Source organism: Pseudophryne corroboree, chromosome 11 (genome assembly GCF_028390025.1).
Source record: "Pseudophryne corroboree isolate aPseCor3 chromosome 11, aPseCor3.hap2, whole genome shotgun sequence".
Classification (NCBI taxonomy): Eukaryota; Metazoa; Chordata; class Amphibia; order Anura; family Myobatrachidae; genus Pseudophryne; species Pseudophryne corroboree.
The window spans coordinates 340811180-340833384 of NC_086454.1; the positions used below are offsets into that span (position 1 = coordinate 340811180).

Genomic DNA, 22205 nt, shown 5'->3' on the forward strand with positions numbered 1-22205 from the left:
TATAGACGATCAGATCGAGGTATAATCTACGTTATGTATAGACCCCAGGTCTATATATTTTTTTAAGTATCCCAGATACTAACGTCTTTGGAGAATTGCGCTTGGACTCCTGGTCCTTTCTCAGACGTATCTTTAAGTCCCAGACATTAAAGATTCTATGGTATCCCTGATACCTGTTTTATGTTTTTACATAAAACTTCGTAATATTAAGTCCCGGACTTAAATATTACCTTGTCACGTGTTCCCGGAACACTGACACGGATTCAGCTTCAGTGTATGACCGCAATCCTGTATGGCAAAGATAGACAATAAATTCTCTATTCTTACCATTCAGGGACGATCACTGAATTCCGGACATAGAGCCCCCAGCTGAAAGGATCCCTACCTCTCTTTGATTACCTCGATGTGATGGCCACTGACGTCAGTGAGAGCAATCCTTAACGTTACAGATAATACACGACACCATGTAGTTAAGAATCACTCTGTTTATTTAATAAATTACAGCGTACTATATAGAAGAGAAACATGGGTGTATACAATATGTGCAAGCATATGATTGGATAAATAGAAGTAGCATACGACATTACATGCGGGATATTTTAGTAACACACAGAAGTAACAGTTTTGATCTAGTATGTAATTGTCCTTGAAGATAAGACACACACAAGCCTTATATTATATGAACAGACAAAGGCATCTTGTAGAGAGTGCGTACGTGTCTATTCAAACACATAACAATTCATATAGCATGTTTAACCCTTCAAAGTCCTTGCGGGAAATCGGGAATGTTCCATATAGGGATAAGTGGGTAGAGAGGAGAGGTGATAGAGCATTGATACAGAGTCTGTAACTTCTAAAAAAATGTAAGTGTCAGAGGTAGACTAGAAGAGGGGGAGGGGTAGGGCCGTCTTTACAGCAGTGTAGGCCCCTGGGCACAGCAATGCACTGGGCCCCCTACCTATCCTCCAGCTGTAGGGGTGGAGGGTGCTATCAGCGGCAGCTTTGATGTTCCGCGGGCGGTAGTGGGTGTTCTATCTTCCGCTCAGCATGTTGTACCTGGAGCAGTTATTTCTGCTATTTACTCCTTTACTGCACAGATGGGGCTAAACTGTAGAAGGGGGCTTTGGGCTGAATGAAGAAGGTACATGACTTCCAGGGTGGTAGGGGGACTATAATACGTAGGGGAGGGGTGGATAGTGGAGTGGGCTTAATATTTATAATTTTCTGGTGGGAGGACAGCTTGCTTGACTGAAGATATCTCCAGTTTCTGAAAATATATTTCTTAGCTTTGAATGGGATAAAAAACTAGAGAGTCCCACCTTTTAGAAAGTTTTGGGGACTTGGGGATCAGAGATCAGGAACCAGAGCAATTCACCAATGAAAATCTAAAACTGTATATTAGGCATGTGGGGCTGGAGCAGGGACCATCTGCTTGCAGTCTGATATCTCTGGCTCTCGGCATAGTAGAGACAAGCTGCCAGTGTCCACCAAAAGGGGAGAGTCACAGCTTTTGGATTATTCCCTCAGAAAAACTCTAAGTCAGACAGAACCCAAAATATCTGGCTAGGAAGAGCAATTAACAGGCTTGGATGGGGACCACTGCTTTCAAGTCGGATATCTCCAGTTCCCCATGGGGGGGGTCTACCATTCCTGTTAAGACAGAGGAGAGATTATTGTACTGTATTGGGGGGGGACACACACCTCCGGAAGGGTCTGAAAAAGGTAAAGCCATTCGGGGATGGTTTTATTTTCTTCACATTTCTGTTTGTTCTATGTAATACTTTGCTAAAGCTTTGACACGTTAAAGAGATAAACTAATATATTTTAAAATGGAAGATACTATATTCAGATTCAGGATTATTAATAAAAACAAGATTTATTTTTCTTTTATATTAATATTTGATGATTGTCTTGTTGATTTGCTGTCCTTTACACACACACACACACACACACACACACACACACACACACACGCGCACACACACACGCACACACACACACACACACACACACACACACGGATTTGTTCTACAGTAACAGGCTCTTTCTCTCATACAAATGAGAGCATATGTGCACCACCATATGACAAGTCTGCAGATAGCTAAATGTAACAATCACAACTTGGCGTATTCATTATTATTAATTAGTGCGTATAAAGTCATTGGTTGATTTTTCATTGCTTCATTACTGTATGTCATCATCCGGCTCATTATAAGAGGCTCAGTACACGTTGATTATATGTTAAGAAATGAAATTACTGTAACCTCAGATCATATGTAAGAGCTCCTGGATTCATCTTCCTCAAAGACGATACTTTTCTTGTTTGTTGAAAATTTTTCTCCAAATTGCTTGTACTCGATTCCCTGGATAAATAAATTGTAGGTTTATCACAGATTACTATACATTGCTGAAGGCAGATTGGTAACACACAACAACGATGTGGCTTAGTCACACAACAACAATGTGGCATAGTCACACAACAACGATGTGGCTTAGTCACACAACAACGATGTGGCTTAGTCACACAACAACGATGTGGCATAGTCACACAACAAGGATGTGGCATAGTCACACAACAACAATGTGGCATAGTCACACAACAACAATGTGGCATAGTCACACAGCAACGATGTGGCATAGTCACACAGCAACGATGTGGCATAGTCACACAGCAACGATGTGGCATAGTCACACAGCAACGATGTGGCATAGTCACACAGCAACGATGTGGCATAGTCACACAACAACGATGTGGCATAGTCACAGGCCCTGCACGTGCTGATGGTTATGTTTTATTTATGTTCTTTTATACTGGTGTTACTGCCCATTGCTGCAGGCAGTGGTGGCACTACAGTCAGTGATACCCTGGGGCCTGATTCAGATGTGGTCGGAGGTGCAATTACTGATGCTTACATGGAGGCAGCAGTAATGCATTGGTATGGTAACGACCAAAGTTATTGCATAGTGTGTACGAACGATCGTGTCGGCGTTTCGACGATAATTCGGGAAAATCTTGCCCACACACACGAACAATCGATTTTCCAGTCTATCTTCCCAAACCAAAAATATCTGCCACAATCTCCGGATATTGGCCCTCATTCCGAGTTGTTCGCTCGCAAGCTGCTTTTAGCAGCATTGCACACGCTAAGGAGCCGCCTACTGGGAGTGAATCTTAGCTTAGCATAATTGCGAAAAGACTTCTCTGTGCAGTTTCTGAGTAGCTCCAGACTTACTCTTCCAGTGCGATCAGTTCAGTGCTTGTCGTTCCTGGTTTGACGTCACAAACACACCCAGCGTTCGCCCAGACACTCCCCCGTTTCTTCAGCCACTCCCGCGTTTTTTCCCAGAAACGGCAGCGTTTTTTCACACACTCCCATAAAACGGCCAGTTTCCGCCCAGAAACACCCACTTCCTGTCAATCACACTCCGATCTCCATAACGAAGAAAAAACCTTGTAATGCCGTGAGTAAAATACCAAACTTCTTAGCAAATTTCCTTGGTGCAGTCGCAGTGCGAACATTGCGCATGCGCAATTAGCGGAAAATCGCTGCGATGCAAAGAAAATTACAGAGCGAACAACTCGGAATGACCACCAATTTGATTGCAGATAAGTGACCACTTACATATTTTGGTGTGTACAGGGGGCATCACACTTCTGTTCTGGTCCTCTCTCTGCGATATCTTGTCCATAATCGTTAGTAAATTGTGGATTATCTGACATTGGTCACTGAGCATTCTCGCCATTCCACGTCTACTAATAATTCTTGTGAGACAGCAGCCTCGGGAGTATTCTGTGGCCCTGTATTCCATTAATGAGCCTTCATCAATCAACGCCTCCAATTTATTGGAATTGGGAGACCAGTCCATCAGCTCCAAGATGTTTTCTTTCACATTTCTGATCTCCTGCTTGAGACGATCTCGTCTACGTTCAGCGCTGTCTATAGAGGACAGGAATCTTCTGAAATCACATATTTGCTCCATGAACTCGTTAATCACTTCGGTGCCTGTTCTGTGACCTAAATTTAAGTGAGAGGAGAAGTCAGAGAACTAGACAAATCACCATTATATCGCACTGTGCTTGCGGCGGCCTCCCTGCCTCCTGCATACAGAGGTGAGCCTATCCCTGCGATGTGCTCTGCGCACTGCCAGGGGTCCTGCGCATGTGTAGTCCCGCTGACCGCGCGTGCACTTTGGCCATTGCTGGCGGAGGCTTCCGGGTGAACCCTCCTGAACTACACCTCCAATGTGTAGGCCATAGGCTACAACTGGCTACCACCATGTTCAGATGGTGGTACCTGCGGGGGTCAATGGGAGTCATTCCAAGTTGATCGCTCGCTAGCAGTTTTTAGCAGCCGTGCAAACGCATTTGTCGCCGCCCACTGGGGAGTGTATTTTAGCTTAGCAACGCTTGTGCAGCAGAGCGCCTACAAAATCGTTTTGTGCAAAACAAGAGTAGCCCTGTAGTCACTCTTTGTGTGCGTTGATTCTAACGACGGAGGGACGGCTTTTGACGTCACACACCCGCCCAGCGAACGCCTGCCTTTTTTCTGCCACGCCTGCACTTTTCTAAGCACTCCCAGAAAACGGTCAGTTGACACCCAGAAACGCCCTCTTCCTGTCAATCTCCTTGCGGCCGGCTGTGCGATTGGAATCGTCGCTAGAACCAGCGCAAAACCACAATGGACTTTGTACCCGTACGACGCGCGTGCGCATTTCGGTGCATACGCATGCGCAGATTAGCCGTTTTTTTCACTGATCGCTACGCCACGAACAACGGCAGCTAGCGATCAACTCAGAATGACCCCCAATATCCGGAGTGCTCCGCATTCCGGATAATCGTAAATCTGGCACCTATGGCACATGCGTCTGCTGGCAGGAATGGAGGTCTCAGTACATTTCCAGGTGGCTGCGGCGACAGCACAACAGCTTTAGGGGGCTATTTAATAAACATAATCATCTAAAAAATGATGGCTACTCTCGCCACGCTGCGTGCTCGGTGGCTGCGCTCGTCACAGGTTATATCGCACTTAAGACAGGGGTCCCGGGGGAATGGGGTGTATATTACATTGTGCGTACCTCCCTGCATGACCCATTCCAGGAGGGACACAATGCTCTCTACCGTACCTGGACTTCCCTCTTAATATATGATTGGCGTCACTTGTATTGAATTATTTAATTGATAAGAAAGGTATTTCTGCTGCGGGGTACACTGGGCTCCACAAGGAACGGACAATGGGGTGTAGAGTAGGATCTTGATCCGAGGCATCAACAGGCTCAAAGCTTTGACTGTTCCCAGAATGCATAGTGCCGCCTCCTATATCACCCCGCCTCCCTGCATAGGATCTCAGTTTTGTAGTTGGTGCTGCAGTAGCAGGCACTTAACAGAGGGGCTGCTCCAGGCAGCCCTAAGAAGAGCTTTTTTTCTGAGGAAAAAAGTGAAGACTTCAAGGGCAGCAGCAGTGTTACATATCAGTGGACATTCACGGCTGCAGATCCGGCTCTCCCCAGCGGCGCTGTACACTCCCGAGCCCTGGTTGCTGGGTAACTACAGCAGGAGGCTCCGGTTTTCTTCTTGTCAGGCACACACGACGGGGGCTCTCCGGGATCGCGTGGCCGCGCTTCAGGAGGTGGTAAGTGGGTCCCGCTTGCGGGACCCGGTCTTTATCGCGATCCGGCGATCAGTGGGAGGCGGGCCGCGCACGCAGGCGGTGGACACTGTGGCAGTACAGGCGATCCCACTAGATCACCAGGGCATGGGACAGGTCAGGTTTTCTCTATAAACCGTTTTATTAGAGCCCGCAGTACCTGGTGGTTTTGCCAGCAGGGGGATAGAGCTTGGACCTGAAGCCCCTCCCCCAGCCCCAGGGCCCATTTTCTGCAAATGTTTCCGCCCTGGAGCTGCATATCTGTCTCTCCCTCACTCCCTGGCAGTGTCTGCGGAGCCATTATCCCTCAGCTCACTGTTCCTGGGAATGCTTGGGCAAATCCTCCTATGTAAAGCTGCCTGGTTGTCAGTGCTGTGACTTTACATGACACTTAAGTATTCTACCTGCCTTTTTTAGTCACTGTTAGTTAAGAAAGAGTGCACTTAGGGTTTCCTAGTACAATTACCCTGTGATATACATCCAGGGGGGTAATTCCAAGTTGATCGCAGCAGGATTTTTGATAGCAACTGGGCAAAACCATGTGAACTGCAGGGGAGGCAGATATAACATGTGCAGAAAGAGTTAGATTTGGGTGGGTTATATTGTTTCTGTGCAGGGTAAATACTGGCTGCTTTATTTTTACACTGCAAATTAGATTGCAGATTGAACACATCCCACCCAAATCTAACTCTCTCTGCACATGTTATATCTGCCTCCCCTGCAGTGCACATGGTTTTGCCCAGTTGCTATCAAAAATCCTGCTGCGATCAACTTGGAATTACCCCCCCAGTTCTTACTGTGTAGTGTTATATCTATTGTTATATAGCTGTGTAAGCTAGTCCAGTGCAGTATTATTGTTAGTAATAACCTCTGCATTGTACAGACTGTGGCTATTTGTGTGTGCATTTGATAGCTGAGTGGTGTCCATTTCATGTCTTTCACTCAACCTGCTATCCCTATATTCTATAACCTGAGGCGGTTTGGTGCGTCAGGTTTTATCTAATATAGGATTTTTACAAAGATATACCGTATTACGTATTTTTCTCTGTGATTTAGTCACCATATCTCTCCTTTATCTCTGCTGGTGCTGACTACACTGCGTTATTGTACTGTGTTACCTGATACTGCAAGTTATATCATGTCTGCTTCTGACGGTAACGGTTCTGGGGCTGAACACACTGCCAGTGTTGCTGAAGCCGCAGATACCTATGAGGAGAATATAGCAGCTTTGGGCTCTGGTTCTGGGGGCTCCTTGCCCCCCAGTGGGACGGTGGCAACGGGGGCAAATAATGACCCGCCGTGGGCCGCTTTTTCCACGCTTCTGCATACGCTAGTTCATAAACTAACACCCCTTATGGGACCCCCAATGCCGGTACAACCGTTTGTGGTCCCTGCAGCTAACCCGCCGTGGGCGGACGATTTATCTGCTCAAATAAAGAAGTTGAACCAGTCCCTGACTACTAAAAAGTCTGACCGTCGCTCGCCTACGTCCAAGGGGTCCTCTAAGCGAGCGCTTGTCTCCTCACAGTCCACTGCTGTCACTGACACCTCGTCGGATGAAGACGGCACTTACACTGACCCCACAGGTTCTGACTCAGATACGGCTGATGGGGAGGGTGGTTCACATGTGGATGTTCCTGATCTTTTGGAGGCTATTAAATTAATTTTACAGATTACGGATGATCCTGAGCCATCCGTTCCTCCTAAGAAACCAGATAGGTTCAAGCGTCAGAAGGTGATTAAACAAGTTTTACCTCACTCTGACCATCTAATTGATATACGTCAGGAACCCTGGGAAAACCCGGGTACGAAGTTTGTGCCTCAAAAGAAGATGCTGGCTCGCTATCCCCTCGTGCCGGAGCTGTCTAAGAATTGGGAAACGCCTCCTCCAGTGGACTCACATGTGGCTAGGATGGTGGTTTCCCCAGCTCTACCGGTCACCACCGTCACGTCTCTAAAAGAGCCTACGGATAAACGTGTGGAGGGTTGTCTGAAAGCAATTTATACCCTCACGGGTGCTGCACAAAGGCCCACTATTGCAGCTACTTGGGCTGCAGAGGCCATTGAAGCATGGGCCTTGGAGTTAGATGCTGAAATCTCCTCTGACCATGCTAGACAATGCTTGTCTTATATTGTCACAGCTTCTCGTTATATTAAAGAGGCGGCTTCTGATGCCGGTATCCTGGCAGCAAAGGCCTCTACTACGTCAGTCCTGGCTCGCCGGATATTGTGGCTGAGATCCTGGTCTGTGGATCTGGACTCTAGAAAAACCGTGGAGGTACTCCCTTTTAAGGGAGATATTCTGTTTGGGGAGGATTTAAATAAGATTGTGGCTGACTTGGCTACTGCCAAAACTGCCTGTCTGCCAAGTACGGCTCCTTCTGTGTCGAAGGCTAAAGGTACTTCCTTTCGCCCCTTTCGTCCTTCAGGTAAAGCAAAAGGTCAGGCGTACAACAAACAGGCCCGCACTTCCAAACCTGGTAAGCCTAAGCCCAAAAGAGCCTGGGCGGCCTGTCAGCCAGCTTCCAAGACAGATAAGCCTGCCGCATGACGGGGCAGGCCTCCCTCTGGGGGATCCCATGTTGGGGGGCCGGCTTCTATGGTATACCCAGGAATGGTTGAAGACCACTTCAGATGCCTGGGTACGGGAAGTCGTCACTCGAGGTTACGCCATAGCCTTCAAAAACCGACCCCCTCATCGATTTTGCCAGACAGATGTCCCGTTGGACAAGACAAAGGCAAATACTCTACATTCGGTGGTACAGACCCTCCTGGATACAGGAGTCGTAGTACAGGTGCCTCTTGCGCAGAGGGGCCGGGGGTACTATTCTCCGCTGTTTCTAGTCCCGAAACTGAATGGGTCCTCCCAGCCCATTCTCAACCTCAAGGAACTGAACAGGTTTGTGAAGGTTTTCAAGTTCTGGATGGAAACCCTTCGCTCTATAGTTCTGGCCTTGGAACCTGGGGACTTCATGGTCTCCCTGGATATACAGGATGCTTACCTGCATATTCCTATAGCAGTGTCTCATCAGCAATACCTGAGATTTGCGATTGGCAACTGCCATTACCAGTTTTGGGCGTTACCTTTTGGTTTAACAACGGCTCCGCGAGTCTTTACAAAAGTCATGGCGGTGATGACGGTGGTACTCCGCCGTCAAGGGGTCAGGATACTGCCGTATTTGGACGACTTGTTAATCCTTGCAAATTCCCCAGAACTTCTCCTGCGTCATCTAGATGTGACGGTCCGGTTTCTGCACGCCCACGGGTGGCTCATCAACTGGAAGAAGTCATCCCTGATCCCTGCTCAGAGCATGGTGCATCTGGGAGCACTATTGGACATTCACAACCAGCGGTTGTTCCTGTCTCAGGAGAAAGTCCTGAAACTTCATGACAGGATTCGTTGCTTCCTATCTCGTCCGCAAGTGTCGATACATTCGGCGATGCAGGTGCTGGGCCTCATGGTGTCAGCATTCGACATGGTGGAGTACGCTCAATTTCACTCTCGCCCTCTCCAGAGGCTGATACTAGCCAAATGGGATGGCCTGCCTCACCGTATCAGGTCTCAAATGATCTCATTGACTCCGGAGGTCCGTCAGTCGTTGCTCTGGTGGCTCCGGGACCAACAACTGTGCAGGGGCCGACCGTTCTGGATATCCGACTGGGTCCTGTTGACAACAGATGCCAGTCTAAGAGGTTGGGGCACGGTGCTGGAGCAACACTCCCTTCAGGGGCAGTGGACCAAGGAGGAGTCCCTCCTCGATCAATATTCTGGAGTTGCGGGCGGTCTTCAATGCCTTGAACCTAGCCCAGCATTTAATTCAGAACCGTCTTGTTCAAGTACAGTCGGACAACGCCACCACAGTGCCTTACATAAATCATCAGGGCGGCACTCGAAGCCGCCTAGCAATGAAGGAAGTCTCACGGATTCTACAGTGGGCAGAACGCCATCTACCGGCCATATTGGCAATATTCATTCCGGGAGTCCTGAATTGGGAAGCAGACTTTCTCAGTCATCAGGACGTGCATGCCGGCGAGTGGGGCCTCCATCCAGAAGTGTTTCAACTCCTAGTGGAAAGGTGGGGCCTTCCAGACGTAGATCTGATGGCGTCTCGACACAATCACAAGGTTCCGGTCTTCGGAGCAAGGACAAGGGATCCTCAAGCAGCATTTGTGGATGCGCTGGCGGTACCGTGGAGGTTTCGGCTGCCGTATGTGTTCCCTCCGGTGTCACTCCTGCCCAGGGTAATTCGGAAGTTCAAGCAAGAAAAAGGAATTCTGCTTCTCATAGTTCCAGCGTGGCCCAGACGGCACTGGTTCTCAGACCTGCAAGGCCTATTGTCAGAGCGTCCAATTCTACTTCCACAACGCCCAGACCTCCTTGTTCAGGGCCCCTGTGTCTACCAGGACCTAGCCCGGCTGTCTTTGACAGCGTGGCTCTTGAAGCTTCCGTCTTAAGGGCTAAAGGGTTTTCTGAGGCGGTCATTCAAACTATGTTGCGGGCCCGGAAACCGGCTTCGGCTCGGATTTACTATAGGGTCTGGCATTCTTACTTTGTTTGGTGCGCATCTAACGATTATGACGCTTCCAAGTTTAGTATAGCCAAGTTGTTGGCTTTTCTTCAGCAGGGCCTGGACTTAGGCCTGCGTCTGGCCTCCCTCAAGGTTCAAATATCTGCCTTGTCGGTGTGGTTTCAGAGAAAAATTGCGACCTTACCTGATGTGCATACCTTTACTCAGGGCATGTTGCATATCCAACCTCCCTATGTCCCGCCTGTGGCTCCTTGGGACTTGTCGGTAGTTTTGGAGGCGTTACAAGAGTCTCCGTTTGAACTTCTTGGTTCAGCTGACCTTAAGTGGCTTTCCCTTAAGGTGGTGTTTCTGCTGGCTATTGCTTCAGCTAGACGTGTGTCGGATTTGGGTGCCTTGTCCTGTAGTTCCCCATATCTGATATTTCACTGTGACCGGGCGGTTCTTAGGACTCGTCCCGGCTATCTGCCTAAGGTGATTTCTTCGTTCCACCTTAATCAGGAGATTGTAGTTCCGGCACTTGTTTCTCCTGATCTGTCTCCCAAAGAGCGGTCTTTGGATGTGGTACGGGCTCTCCATATCTATGTGAAGAGAACTGCTCCTATTAGGAAATCTGATTCTTTTTGTTGTGTTTGGGTTTCACAAACGTGGCTGGCCTGCTCACAAGCAAACTTTGCCCAGATGGATTAGAATGGTGATTGCACATCCTTATGTGAAGGCTGGTCTCTCTGCTCCTGATCACATTAAGGCCCATTCTACTCGGTCTGTTGGACCTTCTTGGGCGGCCCAACGTGGTGCGACCCTTGAACAATTGTGCAAGGCAGCTACATGGTCCTCTGTGAACACGTTCATAAGGTTCTATGCCTTCGATACTGCCGCTTCCCAGGATGCTTCCTTTGGATGCCGGGTTTTGTGCCCGCTACAGTGCGTCCCCTCCCATAAGGAACTGCTTTAGGACATCTCCATTGTCCATTCCTTGTGGAGCACAATGTACCCCACAGCAGAAAATGAGTTTTATGGTAAGAACTTACCCTTGTTAAAACTCTTTCTGCGAGGTACACTGGGCTCCACAAGGCTGACGCACTTAGCTTCTTTGTGTTGGTATGGTATTAGCCGCTGACACGTCTCCTGTCGTGAGAATGCGGTGTTGTGGCTACTAACTGTTGTCGTCTCTTTTCCTGCTACTGCATTGGACTGGTTAACTGAAAACTGAGATCCTGTGCAGGGAGGCGGGGTGATATAGGAGGCGGCGCTATGCATTCTGGGAACAGTCAAAGCTTTGAGCCTGTTGGTGCCTCGGCTCCAGATCCTACTCTACACCCCATTGTCCATTCCTTGTGAAGCCCAGTGTACCTTGCAGAAAGAGCAATAACCAGCACTGGGCTGATAGCCCAGTGCTATGCCCCGCACCCCTGGTGGCGGTGGGTGCGGGGTTAATTGTTAATATTGTTCTTTACAGGTGGTCTACAGGTCCCAGTAAGCCTGCCCCAGCATGCTGGCACTTGGAGAACCACAAGTGCCAGCATGCCCGGACATAAAGGGCCCGCTGGCACCTGTAGTCCACCTGTAAAGAAAATATTAAACTAAAAACACCACACTATCTTTAAAAAAAAAAGTTTATTAGTCAGGGTCTTCACCTGGGGGCGGCCTTCCCAGGGCTTCTGGCGTCTTCACCTGGGGGTGCAGCGGCCTTTAAGCTCTTTTGCATAGCCGCCGCCTTCCGGCGTCTTCTGTCTTCAGGAGCATTTCTCTGCTCCTCCTCCGCCATCGGACTGACGCGCCGCTGCCTCGAGCTGACTTATATTAGTCAACCGGAGGGGGCGGGGTGATGACACAGTGAGCCGTGATTGGCTCACGGTGGCCATCTTGAATGTAAAAAATGATGCTGAGGCGCCATTTTTGAAATTGGTACCGCTCCGCTGCCAAACTCTGCAGAATGGCCTGCCGCTAATACTCTCACCACCTCCCGCCACCCGCCCGCACGTCCGCCGCCACTGACGCCCGCACCTCAGCCGCACCCACACAGTGATTGACAGCGGATCCAGCGACGAATCCGCTGGCCAAGCACTGTGGCCTCACTCACAGGGGCATGCTTTCATGAGTTGAAAGCACGTCCCTGTATGAAAGCGGCACCTCTAATGGTTCTGCTTTCCCATGTATTTTCAATGGGCTTTTAATGTCCATTGCTAGGCCCCGCCTGCGCCCGCCCCTCGCTCCCACACCTTTACCCATTCACAACGGGAGGCACCACGATCGGTGCCTCCCAAACACATTTAGACAGGGATAATGATTAGATTACTATAAAGCAGATACTTATGACACAGAATATGTGTCATAAGTATCTTCTTTATATTATTTTAATCATTAATGTCAGGGGAGGCACTGCCTCCTACCTCCCCTGCCTCCCCTGACTGCACATCCCTGGAACAAAGACCATTTTAAACAACCTTAAAAAATACAAATAGAAAAATATAGCTCTCTCCCCCTCCTATCGCTCCTCTGGCCAGGAAGCTTGGTTGGTAGCTCATGAAATCTGATATTCCTGTGTCTCTGCCTGCACTGCATACTGTCCTCACATTCTGGCTGCCTGGTTCTGCTGCTGCACAAGAGGGAGAGCTAGTGATATCAATGTGTTTCGACCAGGTGGCACCCTGACAGAGGGGGACCCAGGGTACAGTATGCCCTGCGCTCCCACCTTCAACTGGCTATGACTGTATGCCCAGTTTAAGGAATAATAAGCACATGGACTATTAAGGGATCTAACCACAGTTTTCTAGAAATCATACATTTGCAGGAAAATTTTAAGAAGATGCAAGGGGCATCCATCATGTTGTAAGTACAGCAGTACGGCTTTACCTGATGTTGACTTAGACAATGATCCTACAACTCTGTAACTGTGGACACCAATATTCATAGAGAGATGCTTCCCATAGAAGCAGTGGCGGAACTACCGCCAGTGCAAGCGGTGCCTTGCACTGGGGCCTGCCACTGTCAAGGGGTCCAAAGCCAGCGGCATGTAATGAGTCAAACTGACTCTTTACATGCCGCTGTGTGCTGCGGGCCACCGCCGCCCGCCGAGGAGAGGAGCAGCAGGGATGCAGCGGCCATGGGGGGAAGGAGGAGGAGAGAGGTAGAGGAGGGAGCCGCAGCAGCGCACTGTAATTGGTGGAGGCGCTGTTGCTGCCAGTGGTGCCGAGAGGGGGGGGAGGGTACAAATTACCAGGCCCCAGGTCTGATGGAGGGGCCCAGTGGGGGCCCCCGAGCAGAGCTGTCTTAACAGCAGTGTAGGCCCCTGGGCACAGCAATGTACTGGGGCCCCTACCCACCCATCAGTGGTAGGGGTGGGGGGTGCTATCAGCGGAAGCTTTGATGTCCCTCCGGGGGTAGGGGGGTTCTATCTTTCGCTCAGCATGTAGGGCCTGGAGAAATAATTTCTGCTAATTACTCCATTACTGCACAGATGGGGCGGGAAGGAGAACACTAAACTGTAGAATGGGACATTGTGCTGAATGAAGGGGCCCTGGTACATGACTTCCAGGGTGGTAGGGGGTGTTTACTACACAGAGGAGGGGTCGATAGTGGAGTGGGCTTAATATTCATCATTTTCCGAGGGTCAGGGCAGCTTGCTTTACCGCAGATATCTCCAGTTTTTGGAAATAGATTTCTTAGATTTAATTGGATAAAAAAAACTAGAGAGTCCCACCTTTCAGGAGGTTCTGGGGACTTGGGGATCAGACTTCAGGAGCCAGAGCAATCCACCAACAAATATATAAAACAGCATATTAGGCGTGTGGAGCTGGAGCAGGGACCAGCTGCTGGAAAGCTGATATCTCTGGTTCTGGGCATAGTAGAGACAAGCTGCTAGTGTCCACTGAAAGGGGAGAGTCCCAGCGTTTGGAGTATACCCTCAGAAAAATGCCAAGTCAGTCAGAACTCGAGATATCTGGCTGGGAAGAACAATTAACAGGCTTGGATGGGGACCACTGCTTTGAAGTCGGATATCTCCGGTTCCCCAGGGCCGATTTTCAAATATCTGGTACCCCTGGAAAGAGGGGACCCTCAGCTATCAGCCTAGGGCCCTTTTACTCCAGGGGCCCTTGGGCAAGAGCCCATTGAGCCCATACGAAAAGACGGCTCTGCCCCCGAGCTTCCTCCCGCTTAACTGGCAGCAGCTGCAGCTTTTCTTCTCAGCCCAGCACACGCTGCTGTGTGCTGGGCTCGAGTGTGGCCATATATAAATACCATAGGGCTGCCTGAGTGCTTTTGCGCAGTTTTCAAGGTATCCGATCTCTATTCTTTTACACGGAGTGTGGCCATGGTGGCTGCAAAACTACAATTTTTTAGGTATTTTTCTAAGGATGCATGACCATACCTCCTGTAATTAGGCAATGCCCCCTGAAAAGTACCTGGGCCCAGTCAGGCTCTCCACTGCCCTGGCTGCTGCTGTCCTTCTCCTTCCACATAGGCTGTACTCCAGCAGTGGCGGGCAGCCTATGTGAAAGGAGAGGGACAGCTGCAGCAGCGCCTCCACCAATTATCTACCAGAATATCTATCTATTCTGTCTGTCTGCCTTAATGTGTAAAAAGGGGGCGCTGTCTGCCGTAATGTGTAAAAAGGGGGACGCGGTCTGCCATAATGTGTAAAAAGGGGGATGCTGTCTGCCGTAATGTGTAAAAGGGGACGCTGTCTGCCGTAATGTGTAAAAAAGGGGACACTGTCTGCCGTAATGTGTAAAAAGGGGGACGCGGTCTGCCATAATGTGTAAAAAGGGGGACGCTGTCTGCCGTAATGTGTAAAAAGGGGATGCTGTCTGCCTTAATGTGTAAAAAGGGGGACTGTCTGCTGTAATGTGTAAAAAGGGGGACGCTGTCTGCCGCAATGTGTAAAAAGGGGACGCTGTGTGCCGTAATGTGTAAAAAAGGGGATGCTGTCTGCTGTAATGTGTAAAAAAGGGGACACTGTCTGCCGTAATGTGTAAAATGAGGAATCTGTCCGCCGTAAGGTGTAAAAGGGGCTCTACCTGGTGTAGTGGTGCTACTGTGCGGCGTAATTTGAATAATGGAGACTACTGTGCACCGTTATATGAAGTGGTATTATTTTGTGGCCACACCCCCTCCCCATGAAGCCACGCCCCCATATTTTTTGCGTGCGCCTACGGTGCGCACTGCCCCTGTTTTGCATAGGGGGGGGGGCTCCGATGCTCTTTCTTCCCCTCAGCGCTAAAATATCTTGTTACGGCACTGTTGCTAGGGATCCATTTCCCTGGCCCTGAGCTGGTCCCCCTCACCAGATCCTCTCCAGGGTTGAGGGGGTGGACTTAGACAGGATGAGGGGGGGGGGGGGGCAAAGCTTTTTGTCGCACCTGGGCCCACCGCTCGCTAGTTCTGCCACTGCATGGCAGTATTCAGTTACCAGAGATATCATTAGAAATCTCAACTATAGAGCACATCTTACTGCTTGGTGATTGTTATTAGTTTTCGTGATCACAGTAACAACCTGTTTTATTCACCCAGATAAGCTGGTAAATTAGAAGCCGTATAGTTTAGCAATTACGGCTGGTATTATACATTTAGAAAGTGTTTCTTGCACAAGTTGTGAACGGCATCCTGCACTACAATTGATTATGCTACTGTATATATCAGAAGTAAGCTTGCGAGCAGGGCCCTCCTACCTCTATGTCTGTTTTTACCCAGTTTTGTTCTATTACTGTTGCTCTAATTGTAAAGCGCAATGGAATATGCTGCGCTATATAAGAAACTAAATAAATAAATAAATAATAAATAAATAAATAGAGGGGACCCATATACAGTCTCTGTCCAGGTCCCCTCCTCTCTTGCTAAAAGGGCAGCAGGCTGCGAGCACTAGCATACCTCCCAACTGTCCCGATTTTCATGGGACAGTCTTGTTTACTGAGCACTGTCCTGCTGTCCCACCAAGGGCCGCGGTGGAGGGGGGATGTTGGGAAGCCCTTGTCACTCACTGCTCTGCTTAGCAGTGGTGAACATGTGCTGTGCACACGCGCCCAACGTGTTATGCTCTTGTGAAATATGTTTTTCCACCACTGGGGGTCCCTAGGCCTCCTGACTCTGGGGTGTTGTCATCTATCTGTTAATTATCATCATGGACAACACCTAATATTAGCCTATTTATTGGGAGGTGCCCTGGCCCCTAAATCCCTGTAATTAAGAACATGTGAATAACCCATCCTAATGATAGATAAGATAATTTCAAACTCTCAGACTTGTTAATGGCTTGGAATAACCCCTGCCACCATTATGTGTGACATCGAGTATAAGGGGATAGGGGCCCATTTATCAAACAAATAATTGCTGCTTGTTCCCCCGAAACACCCGTTTTTGCATTCCCGATATCGGCAAGTCAGGCAGCATCGCATCCCGCATAGAAACCTATGGGCGAAGCGGCTGCCGGTGGGAATGGAGGGATCTACTGCGGTCCCTCCTACATACATTCAGGGGATACTTAATTATTACATCTAACCTCTGAAAAAACACATTTACTGGGGTTAAACGCAAATATTAAGGGGCTGATTATTAAAGCTTTTTTTTTGTCTATCAAACTGAAAAACTGCTCCAAACCATTTAATCCGCATTTTTTTTACTAACTCACATCGCATTTCACATACTTATAATGGGAAATGCTATCTGTCCAAACGTATAATTTTTAAAAAAAAAATACCGCAGTGAGCCCTGTGATAATTACCCCAGCTTCAGGGTAGCACTGCGATGCGAATACCTCTGCACAGCTTTCTCTGCTCCCCGGCAGAGAAAGCTGTGCGGCGACCCGGCAGTGTGATCAGTTATGTGTGTCTGATGGACACATAAGCTGATCACCTTAGAAAAAAAAAAAACCTTAAACCCCCCCCCCTTCCCTCATATCCACCCATCCAGGAATCGGTGATCGGTGCTCCGGACCTCCTGCTGCTGTGATGTGACCCCTTTGCAGTAAAGTGATAGCTCACTTTACAGCACGGGGGGTACCTGGCAGCCTCCTGGAAGCAGCGGTCACCTGCTCCTGGATAAGGTAAGTATAATTACTGGTGATGGGGGGTCTCGGTGCAGTGCGGGGGGGTACCCGGCAGTAGCGATGGATGGCGGCGCATGTGCAGCAGGACATCGGAGTATTTTTTTGCAAAAAATACCCCGATAATGCTGCGGAGGGCGTTCGCTAGGACAGAGCTTTCTCACAAGCGCTGTTCCTGCATGCGATGGTTGATACATCAATGCGATGTACTCAATTATAGCATTGTGAGTTTGCACAATGGTGGTCATTCCGAGTTGTTCGCTCGCTGCCGTTTTTAACAGAATAGTGATCAGGCTAAAAAAGGGCGATTCTGCGCATGCGTATGGGCCGCAGGGCGCATGCACTAAGTATTTTGACACAAAACTAAGCAATTTTACACAGGGCCGAGCGACGCTTTTCAGTCGCTCTGCTGATCGGTGAGTGATTGACAGGAAGTGGGTGTTTCTGGGCGGAAACTGAGCGTTTTCCAGGAGTGTGCTAAAAAACGCAGGCGTGTAAGGCTAAAACGCAGGAGTGGCAGGAGAAACGGGGGAGTGGCTGGCCAAACGCAGGGCGTGTTTGTGACGTCAAACCAGGAACTAAACGGACTGAAGTGATCGCAATCTAGGAGTAGGTCTGGAGCTACTCAGAAACTGCTGGAAAATATTTGCGCGCAATTCTGCTAATCTTTCGTTCGCACTTCTGCTAAGCTGAGATACACTCCCAGAGGGCGGCGGCTTAGCGTTTGCACTGCTGTTAAAAACAGCTAGCAAGCGAACAACTTGGAATGAGAGCCAATATTATTACCTGTCATCCGCATCATCATACTGTATGTGGATGTGGATATACAGTATGTGGCCCTAAGGGGGTATTCAATTAGCTGCATTCATTTTGGAGCTGTTGAATTCCCCCTCCCCGTGTATTGAATTGCTGCCTGTTTTCGCCTGTTTTTTAAGGCATTTTTGACAATGCCTATTCACACAAAAAAAAAGCCATTGGCGAAAAATGCCTCAACATTGGCAAAAACGGCCCGATTTTTCACCAGCGCAGGTGAGAAAACTAGTGGATTCACTGATCCACATGTTTTTCACTCATGCTGAATTTTTCACCTAGACGAAGAAATGTCCCTGCTATTAAATAGGGCGAATCCCCATTCGTCCTAAATTTTTTTTTTTAAAGTGCCATTTTTTTGCGAATTTACTGCAATTTACTGTAATTTCGCATCTTTTTACAGCGAAAATGCAAATTGAATACCACCCTATTTATCCCCTGAATGTATGTAGGAGGGACTGCAGTAGATATCTCCGATACCTGCTGGGATCCCTCCATTCCCGCCGGCAGCCGCAATTATTTCTGAGCAACAACAATCATATTACCAAGATTCCTGCCGTGTTCTACAGATAAGATCTAACATAACCTGCCCTGTGTTGGGGTCAGCATCTCAAGTAAACAATGTCATATACTGCACAAAGTAAGCGGTCAGGTGTATCTAGCCAGCGTAAGCAGGGAAGAGCACACACAACAGTAACAAGCAGTTTCTACAGCTGGGTACACACTGGAGTAATATCGCCCCAATCGGAATGGCATATCGCTAACATGTGCTGCACATCAAACCTGACGATATCGCTAGCATCCTGTAGTATGCTAATGAAGGTTGGGAACATGATCGTTCTGGCCTTCATTAACATGGTTCCAATTCAGGCTGGTGGGCATTTGTTCCGATATCAGAATGATTGCCCGTCGCTTCATGTGTACCCAGCTGGAGGCCTGGTGGAAGAGGTAGCTACTGATGGGGTTAAATATTAGTAAATGAAAATCCATCTTGTATGGCTTCTGTTAAAGTTTATTTCAAACAGCTATTATGCTTGGTTTTTTAGATCAGCAGTAGAAAATAATTGTCAGCAAATAATTCACAAGTAATGTCTTATATTTAATTGGTTTTGCATTTTTTCATGTATCTTTGAACAATTAAAAATACACCTGTAGATTAAATGAGTTGCTAGTTAGTATTTTTGGCAAGATTCCCAGATATTGGCAAGATGCCCAGAAAAAGGACCTTCAAGAGTTTTGAAGAAATTAGACCAATTAGAAATATAAAATCATCTTTATAATAAATAGTAAGCTTTGTATTAATGGCTAAAAGTATGTATAATGCTATATAATAAGTTTCAACCCAATAAGTAGTTATGTGATTCTAAGTTTTATAATTTGGTATTGATTTAGAATGTTCATTGCTATAAGCAATGAACATAACCAGCTAATATATATGTGATTTCCTTAAATGAATTACAAAGATATTTTGTGAGAAACTGTTTTGTTAAAAGAAGTATGATTTCTCCAGCTGAAGATAAAACTTTAATTGCGTAATGAGAACAATAAAGGAGTATGCTTTGAAATGTCCAGGTGACGATGAAAAGAAGGCCTTTAAGATTAATGTCTAAATGGCAATAAGAAGGAGGCCTTCTTGATTAAATTGATGAGCAAGAAGTGATAAAATATGTTCAGGAATGCTATAATTAGTTTAATTAAAGAATTGTTTATCTCTGTACATGCTGTACTTTGATTGGCTAACACACTGTCATGCCTTTATTCCTTTGGTCATTTGTGTATAAATAAATGCTCCTAGACCAACACGGCAAATCAGAAATGATCTGCTGAGCTTATACATATCTCCTATGTGTTGTCTCATTATTTCTGATGATCGAAGTAGTTGACATTCAGACCAAGAGGTGGCCCTTGAACCCTAACACTACTCACCTCAGTTAGGAGTACCGTGTCAGCTTGTCGGTGAGTGGCTGGTCCATGAAGTGGCACCTATAGGTGATGTTAGTAATGGTGGTTACTAAAAGTAACCCAATACAGTCTGGGAACCCCCACTCACCCCACCCCCAACACACATCTGATGGCAATGGAGCCTACCTGTTGCAGACTTACCTGCTCTTGATCTCTGTGTGGCTAAATCCTCTCCAGTTTCTCTCTTAGGGAACCCTGCATACTGCTCCACACCCATTTGAAGTTGTAAAGCCTCTGTTGTATGGCTCAGCTGGGCATTGATCAGATGAAACCTTGTCTGTCCTTTCTTGGCCTCTATAAGCCTTCTCCACCATGGGCTTCTGGAGTATCTATTCACCCAGCGTTCAGCATTTTTCAGGGCAAACAGCAATCCTAGCAAAATTCTCTTCAGCTTTTTAGATTTTTCTGGGTAGGTTACCAGGTCCTCTATTGACAACTTGAGGTGCTCTATCCTGTGCTGCAGGAGACCACAGAGCTTCTTGTTGGTCTCGGCACTGTCGCACTGCGTGTAGATGTTTGCTGCTATGCTAATGATGGTTTGTAAAACGTCCATATTCCTAGAGGTATTAGAGAGACACACAGAAGTGAACCAGCTGGAAATATTTGTTTCTTCTGCCCCTGTTTGTAACGGCTTTAATGCAGCCTAGCAATTTTATTTTTTTACTCCTTAAATTACATTTATATTTAGATACTGGAAACCTCAAGCCGGGACATTTTTTCTATTCCTTTAATTAAAACGGCATAAATTTGTATAATTATAAGATATGGGGTGGATGCCGCACTAGGGGCCTATGTTTTCGGGAGTTAGCCGCAAACATTAAGTATCTCTGCAGTGTATAACAGAGGGATCACAGTGTGTATACCTGCTGCTGTCCCTCCATTCCTGCTGGCATTTGCGTACCCCATAGCTTTCTATATAAATGCAAACGTATTTGCTATATATATAGTAACATAGTATCTAAGGTTGAAAAAAGACAATTTGTCCATCGAGTTCAACTTATTAGTGGTCTCCTATGCAGGATTATTTGGTATAAAATTTTGACTGATGCTGATGTCTGCTGTTACGTTTTACCCCTCTTTTTTATAATAACTATAGTGCGTGACTATGCACCATAACCCTGGATATCCTTATCCATTAGGAATTTATCTAATCCATTCTTAAAGGTGTTGACTGAGTCGGCCATTACAACCCCCTCAGGCAGAGAATTCCAAACACGTATCGTCCTTACCGTGAAAAAGCCTTTACGCCGTATTGTGCGGAATCTCCTCTCCTCTAACCTGAGCGAGTGTCCACGAGTTCTCTGTGTTGATCTAACCAAAAACAGGTCCTGCGCAAGATCTGTGTATTGTCCCCTTATATATTTGTAGATGTTTGTAGATATATATATATATATATCAAGGGGCCAAGACCATGCACTCTCCAATGGTTAGCCAAACCTCTGTGGTGGCTGGCCACACCTCTAAGCATGAGCCCCTACCAAAGCATTCCCGCGGTGGGCCCTTTTTGCCCCAGTCTGGCACTGTATACTACTGCTCTCTCCCCGATGTAACCCAGGCCCTAAACTAATATTTGGTGAACTCACCTTAATGCAGATTGCTAGTTTGTTGCAGAATATAATCCTTTTTTCTTGCTATTGCAAATAACTGCAAATGTGATATCTATATCCTTCTTTCTCCCTGCATCCACCAGTACCTGGAACTCCAGCTCACTTTCTATACAGGTGCCTCTGACAAGAGATATACTCAGTCTCAAAGCAGATATGTGACAGTTGTCTGTGGTTTGCATGTCTCCTCCCCTAACTGTGTGTAATCAGCATGTCTCCTCCCCCAGCGGCGTATCTCCTCCATCCATTTGTACGGAACCTGATCTGCACCAGGTATGAGTGTGTTGGAACTTTCACTTTCTATATACATCACTCAAAAGTGCTAGAAGTATAAATAGGATTGCAGAAAAACAAATATAGGGCAGGGTAGTTGGCAGGAATTTTCTGTAGTATAAAATCAGAGTGTTTCCTCATACCAGTAAGGTCTGCTCTTAGTTAACCCCTTATAATCATGTGCATTACCAACAACAACAACAGATCTTTGTATGTAACACGCAGTGCCATGCTGTTAGTGAACTGGCACCTGGGGGCTATGAATGGCATCAGCCAGGACAGTGAGAGAGGAGCCCCTGAGCTGAAAAGGGGGCAGACATTCAGCATACAGCGTAGGTGAGAT

At 47.4% G+C, this 22205-nt stretch overlaps 1 protein-coding gene across 3 annotated transcripts; it reads right to left on the reverse strand.

Annotated features, from left to right (window-relative positions):
- Positions 1-505: 505 nt before the first annotated feature.
- LOC134969742 (uncharacterized) lies at positions 506-21788 on the reverse strand. Of its 3 annotated transcripts, XM_063945894.1 has the most exons (5): positions 21569-21788; positions 20127-20542; positions 3624-4016; positions 2265-2363; positions 506-1650 (listed from the first exon to the last, which is right to left on the reverse strand). In XM_063945894.1, the coding sequence occupies exons 2-4, from the start codon at positions 20536-20538 to the stop codon at positions 2302-2304; spliced, it is 867 nt and encodes a 288-aa protein (XP_063801964.1). In that variant the 5' UTR covers positions 20539-20542; positions 21569-21788; the 3' UTR covers positions 506-1650; positions 2265-2301. The 3 variants fall into 3 exon arrangements, with proteins under 3 accessions (XP_063801964.1, XP_063801962.1, XP_063801963.1); XM_063945892.1 differs by lacking the exon at positions 506-1650 and having other exon boundaries at positions 1858-2363; positions 21569-21787; XM_063945893.1 differs by lacking the exon at positions 506-1650 and having other exon boundaries at positions 1858-2363; positions 21679-21779.
- Between the last annotated feature and the right edge of the window lie 417 nt (positions 21789-22205).